Source organism: Austrofundulus limnaeus, unplaced genomic scaffold, assembly GCF_001266775.1.
Source record: "Austrofundulus limnaeus strain Quisiro unplaced genomic scaffold, Austrofundulus_limnaeus-1.0 Scaffold1, whole genome shotgun sequence".
NCBI classification, from domain to species: domain Eukaryota; kingdom Metazoa; phylum Chordata; class Actinopteri; order Cyprinodontiformes; family Rivulidae; genus Austrofundulus; species Austrofundulus limnaeus.
The window spans coordinates 9739320-9747620 of NW_013952403.1; the positions used below are offsets into that span (position 1 = coordinate 9739320).

The 8301-nt window shown below is 36.9% G+C and overlaps 3 protein-coding genes across 3 annotated transcripts in view; 1 reads left to right on the plus strand and 2 right to left on the minus strand.

Moving 5' to 3' along the window:
- nudcd2 (NudC domain containing 2) overlaps positions 1 to 1597 on the plus strand; it is a 3913-nt gene extending 2316 nt beyond the window's left edge. The window contains exon 4 of the mRNA XM_014008915.1: positions 967 to 1597. Within this exon, the coding sequence (XP_013864369.1) occupies positions 967 to 1050 (84 nt within the window). The 3' untranslated portion in view covers positions 1051 to 1597. The remainder of the gene's footprint in view (positions 1 to 966) is intronic.
- Positions 1265 to 5112, minus strand: ccng1 (cyclin G1; the record flags this gene model as incomplete). The annotated part of the gene is given in 6 exon segments (XM_014008904.1): positions 1265 to 2258; positions 2334 to 2444; positions 2864 to 2942; positions 3163 to 3416; positions 3952 to 4212; positions 4832 to 5112. Coding segments are annotated over 5 exon segments (897 nt in total). The 3' UTR covers positions 1265 to 2066.
- Positions 5113 to 5679: 567 nt separating this feature from the next.
- The window catches only part of septin8 (septin-8-A), a gene marked incomplete at its 5' end in the record, with an annotated part of 14823 nt that continues 12201 nt past the window's right edge, over positions 5680 to 8301 (minus strand). Inside the window, 1 exon segment of the mRNA XM_014008891.1 lies at positions 5680 to 6390. Coding sequence (XP_013864345.1) covers positions 6336 to 6390 — 55 coding nt within the window. The 3' untranslated portion in view covers positions 5680 to 6335.

The following is an 8301-nucleotide window of genomic DNA, read 5'->3' on the forward strand; positions in this document are numbered from 1 at the left end:
TGGTGTACCTAATAAAGTGGCCGGTGAGTGTATATATATTTAAAAACAGTAAAATTTAAATTATGTAGTAATTTATTAGAACTAAGCTGGAAAAGTAAATATGAAGGTCAAATCTTAAAACACAAGATAAATTCTCCTTTTGTAATTTAATTAGTGCTTTTTAAGTGCATTTGTTTATTTATTGGTCCATTTTTCTGTTTCTGCTTTTATTTCTAATTATGTCAGATTCAGTCCTCCATACATCGTTACATCACCACACCAGATATCTGAATAAGTTCCACATAAATGGAAAGATAGTTTTTGAATTTAAAAAATAAATTTATTTTTGCTGAAAATGTTTAATAAAATAACAACTAATCAGATTATTACATTCTATAAGACAGTGTTTTTCAACCCTGGTCCTCAAGGCACACTGCCCTTCATGTTTTACATGTTTTCCTGCTTCAAAACAGCTGATTATAATTGATAACTGATTGCAATCATTTTAATTATGTGTTAAAGCAGTGACACTTCTATTCAGTGCAGTGAGCCTTGAGGACCAGGGTTGAAAAACACTGCTATTATTATGAAGACATTTTAGATTTTAACCTTTTAGTTCCTTAATATTTAAATATTTTTATTAAGTTCCYTTCTGTTTGAAATCACATGTAAAATTTGTGATTTTTTTATTCAAACCATTTAGTTTTGTTAATTGGTCATTGAGTATTCTTACAAACATTTGACACTCTTTATAGGAGGCAATTTTTAGTTCCATTAAACAATCAGGTAGTTGACATCAGTTTAATTTCAAGTGTTTTAAAGATTCAGGTTGTATTTATAGAAGTTGTGGAAATATAAGCAGCAGAAATTATTATAGTTAAATTATTGAACTGAGAAGTGTTGGGATGCTGTATATTTAAATTTATACTCACATTTTGAGTTCTTAAAATGTAACTAATGTATCAGGTCTGTTTTTGTTTTTTGTAGAATCCTGGATTTGACTTCAGTGGTGCAGAAATATCTGGGAATTTTGCTGGTGGAGGTCCAGATTTTTCTAATTTACAAAAGTGACTTTTTGGTATAATCTGAAAATCTGATCCACTGAGGTCTTAAGCAACCAGAACTACAAGGACGTAGATTTTCTCTGGATTATCTGAGCCTRAAAGGACTTTATTTTTAAAGCCTTGTTTGGTGAGTTTGAAGCCTCATTATTCCACAGAAAGAAGATCTGTTCTTAAGTTGTGGAGATGTTTTGCCTTTTATTATATATAAAAAACAACAATTATAGCTTTTCAATAAAGTTTTATTGAAAGGTGCAAGTACATTCACGTATCTGTGTTTGARGGTTGTAAAGCCAAGAACATGTTTCATCTCTAGTGAAACTAACTACACGGGGAAACTGGAAAAGAAAAATGGCGGACAAATTCCAACCCACATTTCCACGGCAGCTGCAACTTTTATTAAACTAAAACCAGTTCAAGCKTGTAGCAGGTCAACCAGATAAAACCTCAGTCGCTGCTGATTTCAGCTCTAATAATGATGTTTTAGCTACAGGTGACAGATTTGTCACTAGTTTCACTTCACTGGCTCAAACCAGAAATCCCTCGCCGCATCAAAAGAAAAACAAAAAATCACCTTGGGTAGGAGTGTGCTTTCAGGACAGTTTAGCAACCTAGGGTGGGAGTTAAGGATCTTGGGCCCGATTTCTTGGTTCCATTTTTGCTATTCACAAAATCCTTCTCCCTCCTCTTCCACATGGTGGACTGAGGACCTAGGTGGTTCAATACATTAATAGCTTAAAACTAAACCCATACCAGGAAATGGTACAAATTTAAACGAGAACATACTGTACACCTGTGCAAGTAGAAGTATTACTCCTTGTTAGTGGGACAGTGTTTGACCAATCTAAAGCTAACTTGATATAAAAGCTCTTCCTTAAAGAAATCCATCATCACTGATGGAGATCTGTAAGGAAAATTAGGAAATARAAACGGGTGACCACACTGCTAAATTACGACGTCACGTTGAGAACAGGTGGAATTTCTGTGCAGGTTAAAAAAAAAATCACCCATTTATACGCTCCAGCTTTAAGAAGATGACTCAGGAATGGTGGGGAGGTGAGCGATCTTGTAGTAGCTGTGCTTCAGCTGACGAGCAGTTCTTCCTGAAATGGTCCAGCGAAGCCTCTGGCCGTTGGGTCTGGAGCACTTGGTGGTGGCGTATTCGGCCAGGCATTTCCCCACTAACTCCCTCACACACACCAGGTCACCATCTTTTACCTACGCAAGGCAGAAACATTCAAATGAAGCAACCCACTGTGCTGTTTACATTATTATTATTATTATTAAACGTACATTCAGCAGCTGCTGGAGGTTTCTCAGGGCCTCGGATGTTTGGTTTGCGTCCTCAGGGTCGTGTTGTTCCTGGGCCTCYAAGCACAGCAGAGCAATGGCAAGAAGAGAGGGCTGAAGAGGAAAAGACGCAATACTTTTTAAAAAAGAGCAAGTCCATTCACAGTTTGAACATGTAATTTACAAAGTGAAGCAAACTTTGCATTTTGTTAACTCAAAGCTTTGCCTACATTTGAATACAGAAGCAGACTTTCCAGAACATTAACCATAATGGTGTGCACACTGGTGGGAGATGTTCCTTTACTTTTTTTGCTGACCTGTTTTCTTCTTTATATCTTTTCTCATAAGAAATGGACAGAAGCTTCTCTTTTTACAACTTTCTGAGTGCTTTTGATTTGGGTTTAAAAAAAAAAAAAGAAAAATAAACTAGTATAATAACACTAATCCAGAGCAGAAATGACTTTAGTCAGGTGTTGACGTTTTCCCTACAGATCTACAGCCATGAAAAARAACAGAAAAGTGTTTTTATTTACCTTGATTTTGGAGAAGACAAACGAGCAGTGACATGCTTTCAGCTGCGCCTCCAGTCTGTCAAGGCTCAGAATATTCCTGCTGTAAATAATAAATAAAATACCTTTAATGAAAAGATTATATTGGTACCTCGTATCAGTCAACTTGTGAAAGCAAACGYATGTTTACAAGGAGGTAAAATATAAAAAAAGATAATCACCTCATTAATGCACTTAAACACAATTTTATTTATCCCTAAAAATGTAAATAAAAGCAGACATTTATACCAGCGTGATTTTGCTGAGTCGCGGTTAACCGTTACCTCTCAGCATCGAGCTGCTCCTGGACGTGACCGTGAAACAGGCGYAGGAAGTGCAGAGCCGTGGGGGCCTTCACCTTCCAGTGGAGCTTCTCCATGATGATCTTTTCCATCCTGATCATGTCGGACACTGTGAAGCGGTTCTGACTGATGCGGATCAGGTCGTTGGCCAGCGGCACGTTCTTCTCCTCCTCCGAGGCTTTCACAGCGATGTAGAAGCAGCACAAGCCGACGCAGGACAGGTGCTTGGGCTGAATCTGTTGGGAACCAAGAGGGCGGAGTCACGAGTACAGATAATACACAAACAAAGAACGCTTTTAGGGACTTTACATGGCACGTTTTACTAGGGGTGTAAGAAAATATCGATACACTGAAATATCGCGAAATTTCATTTCCCGATACTGTATCGATATTCTAAAGCCCTGTATCGATTTTTAATTAAGGTTTAAAATGTCAAGCTTCTTGCCAACCGTTCATTTTTATGTTGTAGTTCAGCCTCTGACCACTAGTTGGCAGCAGTGAGCCAGCCATTTGGCTTCTCTACCTCTTGAGCACCAGAGAGTAAGGGTAGCATTAGCATTGTAAGTAAACATTAGCTTTTCTTTTTTTTTTTTCAGAAAGAGGTTTTTATTTAATAGAATTTTTGGACAAAAAAAATCGCAGTATATCACAATATACTGCCTTGCTTACAGTATCGCAATATATCGGGATATATCGTATCGTGACCCCTCTGTTATGAAATGTATCGTATCGCCAAATTCTTGCCAATACACAGCCCTACGTTTTACAAACCTTCATCACAGAGAGGAAGCGATCCAGCAAGCTGACGGCAAGCGAGAAGGTCTCRGAGCAGAAACCGAAGAACCTGGAGAGGGAGAGCAGGTCCTTCACCTCCAGTTCTCTCAGYCGGGRGGTCATCCTGAGGCCGTTGTCCTGGGCACTGTCAATAAGTCTCAGCCCACTGAGCTTTGGCTGGTATCTGCCTTCCAGGTCCATCAGGGTCTTCAGCTGGACTGGAAAGGGCTGCGTTACACGTGTTACTGTATCAAGCATCTGGATAAGGAAAAAAAAACTGAAGTTAGAGACAGAACCACACTTCTTAATGATCAGAGCAATTATTAGTGAGGACAGTGCTTCTATATTTGCAGGTCCAACAAGTTTCCTATGATCAGCTGTCACTGAACATGGCTGAAACAACTCATAAGACTCCTATGCATAATTTAAAGTAATCCTCTAAGTATATTTTAAATATCTACATTGTTTTAATGACATGTTGGTAGTTTTCGCCGGAGCTGAAGGCAGCGGGCCTTGTCGGGGCAGCTCCTGCGTCATGTCTGGACATGTTCCTGCCGCACACACTGATGGAGGCTCGACGATGACAACAAACTGAGGCAACACAGTCCAAACTACATAAAGTCAGGTTAAAATCACGTTACATGTCGCTGACCGCKTTTTCGTGGTTGTTACGACACATTTATTGAAAGTTTAAGATGAATTAGAAATCATACGTCAACAACTGAGTTAGCTGCTATTCGGCTAAAGCTAGCTAAAAATCAATTCAAGTTTAGTGTTGTTTGACAGTCAGCTTCACTGTCACACAATTTAACTTTTAGACCGTAAAATATCAAACACAGTTATATTTCGTAATACAAAAATAAACTTGATTACGTACCTTGAGTAGTTTTGCTGCTTTAATGTTTTTAAAAAGAATAGCTTGCAAAAAAAAAAAATCAACTAGCGCTTTCGAAAGGTGAGTGTAAAGCGGTATTAAACACAAAAAGTGAAAGTATGAACTTTACGCAAAATAAAATTTTAAGCATAGGTTGATTTCTGCCTATGCACACCCCCCTACCCTTGGCAAAAGGCGACGGGGAAAAGGACAGTTTGTGTAAATAAGGAGGAATAAAATGAAGCCATGCCCGAACATGCCGAGCGTTCATTGGCTGCTGACCAGTGTCATTTCTGATTTCGAATTTCTATTGGCTGGATTACCAGCCACTCACAAATAAGTCCTGCCCTCTCTGAGCGTCACATCCAATCACTGTTGAGCACCAAAAAAGGCTTCATGGAAATCTACTGCTTGCTCTTATTAGGTTGTAAAGACAAACATTTACAATGTTAAATTACCGTCATATAAATAAATAAAAAAAATAATAAAGCACAATTAAATAGCTTTAATTTTATACAGGCTGCACTTTATGATTTATTTTTATGCAAAGTTTTTATGAAGCCAAATAAAAATGGGATAATTAATTAAATAGGTCAAAATGAAACAGTTAAAACAAAAATGTAGGAGAAAACCGATCAGGATCAGCAGAAAATACATTTTGAATAAATGTTTTTATAGATCCTCCATTGGCTCACAGGCTCATCTTGTATCTAAATTTAGACCAACTGGCAGGTTTCTAGAACAATCTGGAACCTGAATCTGCAAAGCTTGCATCTTACAATAACTAACCACTTCCACAGCTTTGTGCWCTTTTTTCTGTTAAAAATACAAACATGGGGAGGACAACACACAGTTCTCAACAAAGTGACTCTTTATTATGTCAGAGTTTATAATCTGAAAGCAGGCCTACACTGACCCACAACAGAGAATTACTGACACCAAGAGTTTTAATCCCGAATTTAAATTCATCCAGGCATTTGTTTTCCCACAGAATATATAGTTTTTGTAATTTAAACTTTTCAATAATTACAGCTATATATTTAAAAAGTAACGTAAGACTACAAATATTAGAATGACATGACAATTTATTGTTCTTACTATAATTTAAGATAGTATTTGTACTATAATTTTATTTAAAGTGCTTTTAAATCATAATGTAACAACAAAAAGTACATCCTGTGACAGCAACAGCTCGAGAAGTAATACAGTATATTTCACAGTGTTTTTAAATCAGTCAGTTTATAAGCATGACATGGTAAATATGCACATTTAGTACAAACGTATTTTGGCAATGGAGAGTTTGCTGCAGGAGTGAGTTTGAGCCATGCAAAGACCACGCTACAGAACGCTGTTTAAAAGATTAAAGAGCAAAGTTTAGCTGACATGGAAGACTTCAGGCTGACTCACCGTGAACAAGAGCGCTCCCCCTTATTAAACCTTTGATTCACCAGAGTAAAAATGCAACACCTGATTGTTAGTCGGAGGGTTTCATGCAGTAGAAAGTCGTCTAATTCATGTTCCTTCCTGAGGTTAAGGAGCACGCAGACGGAAGACTGAAGAAGCTGTGAGAGGAAAGAAATCAGATTAGGACAATCTGTAAAACACTATGAAAAGCAAGTGTTTGGAATTAAATGTCAGTTAAAGTGATCCCCGATTAGTTGTAACATTAGACTTTATTTGATAAACATTTATTTTAACTTTAAAATAAAGACTGTAAAAATACTGTAGGCTGTTTAGTTTTGAAAATTTTTAAAAATATATTTTAACACGGATGGAGCCATTTTATTTACACGCAAAGCATTCTGGGTAAATGATGACGTGGATAGGTCATCGGTGTGAGCGAGCTATATCCACCCTGAAGGTTAATCTTGGACAATATCTGATGATCGACTCTTTTAAATGAAACCAGAGAGCGTTGACAGAGAGGAGAAGGTAGAAATGACTCAGCCTGTTACTGAAAATATGGATGGAGGACAACAGAGCTGCTTCATGGAAGAAGAACCTCAGCTTAGCCTGTTAGCTTTAGCGTTAGCTCCGATGCTATATTGCCTTATATGTATTAGCTCAGCGCTAGCACAACAAACAAGCTAAACTGAGGTCCTCCATCCATATTTTTAGTTACAGACTGAGTCATTTCTACCTTCTCCTCTCTGTCAACGCTCTCTGGTTTCATTTAAGAGTCGATCATCAGATATTGTCCAAGATTAAACTTCAGGGTGGAWATAGCTCGCTAGCAGCCTCGCACTGATGACCTAGTTGATGTCATCATGTACCCAGAATGTTTTGCATGTAAATAAAATGGCCCCATCTGTGTAATATATTTTTTAACTTTTGGTTTAAAAATGATAAAAACTAAACAGCCTACAGTATTTTAACAATCTTTATTTTACAGTTAAAATAAACATTATCAAATAAAGTCTAATGTTACAACTAATCGTGGACCCCTTTAAAGTGTTTTGTTACTGTCTGTTCAGTGCAACTTAGTGTTTGACAAAAGTTTRGTTAGAACTGATAACAAATCTGTACTGCACCACAGCCACCCTGAATACACGGCAGCGGTGGGATTTGAACCCACGCACCCGAAGAGACAGGAGACTAAATCCAGTCCCGTAGACCAGAAATAATATGTCCCTACAACACGTTGCACAAAGCTAAATATAAGAAGTTTACTGAGGTTGCAAACAAAAGCAACTTTTTACCAGGAATCTGCACTCAATGTGTCTTGTGTAATAGCACTTCAGCTCGCTAGATTGAGTTTATTTTTTGTTTGCTTCACATTTTTTTGTATTCAGATTTATTAAACAACTGTTACACATGCATTTGAGCAAGAAATATGTTAAGGTACTACACTGTATGTTGGTTTAATAAACCTATATAAACAGAAACATGTTTTAAATGGCATTTTTGTTATTTGAGTAACTGTGCAGCGCTATGTGGCTCTCTGGAAGTGTCAACAAAAATTTGGTGCCCCTTCATCCTTWAAGTTGCCTGTCCCCGAGTTAGGTTAATATTTAGTTATTAATTATATTAATTATTCATTAATAAAGCATTATAAGACTGATTCTGTTTCCTTTCTGAGAGCAGACTGGTTTTTGTGGATGTTTTTATCCCCAAGTCAACAACAAAGGAAATAAAACAAATATATGTATAGTTTATAACTTCTCTAAGCATCTGTAAACTTTATATATATGTTTTAGGTTGTTTATGAAGTCAAGCTGGTAACTTCAGGTTTTAATTGTTCATTTTGTTCATCGATCATTCAGAGAGATGCTTATTTATGGAGGTAATCATTAAAAATATATTCAAGGTCAAATCCAACAAAACAGCTTCTATATATATTCTGTTTGTTCATGGCTCTACATTTACCAACAAGTCTTTTTTTTTTTTCTTTTTTTTTTTTCCCAAAAATTTTTTTTTTTTTTTTTTTTTTTTTTTGATGGCCTCCCTTCTCCCCCTTTAGCCATCCTTTCCAC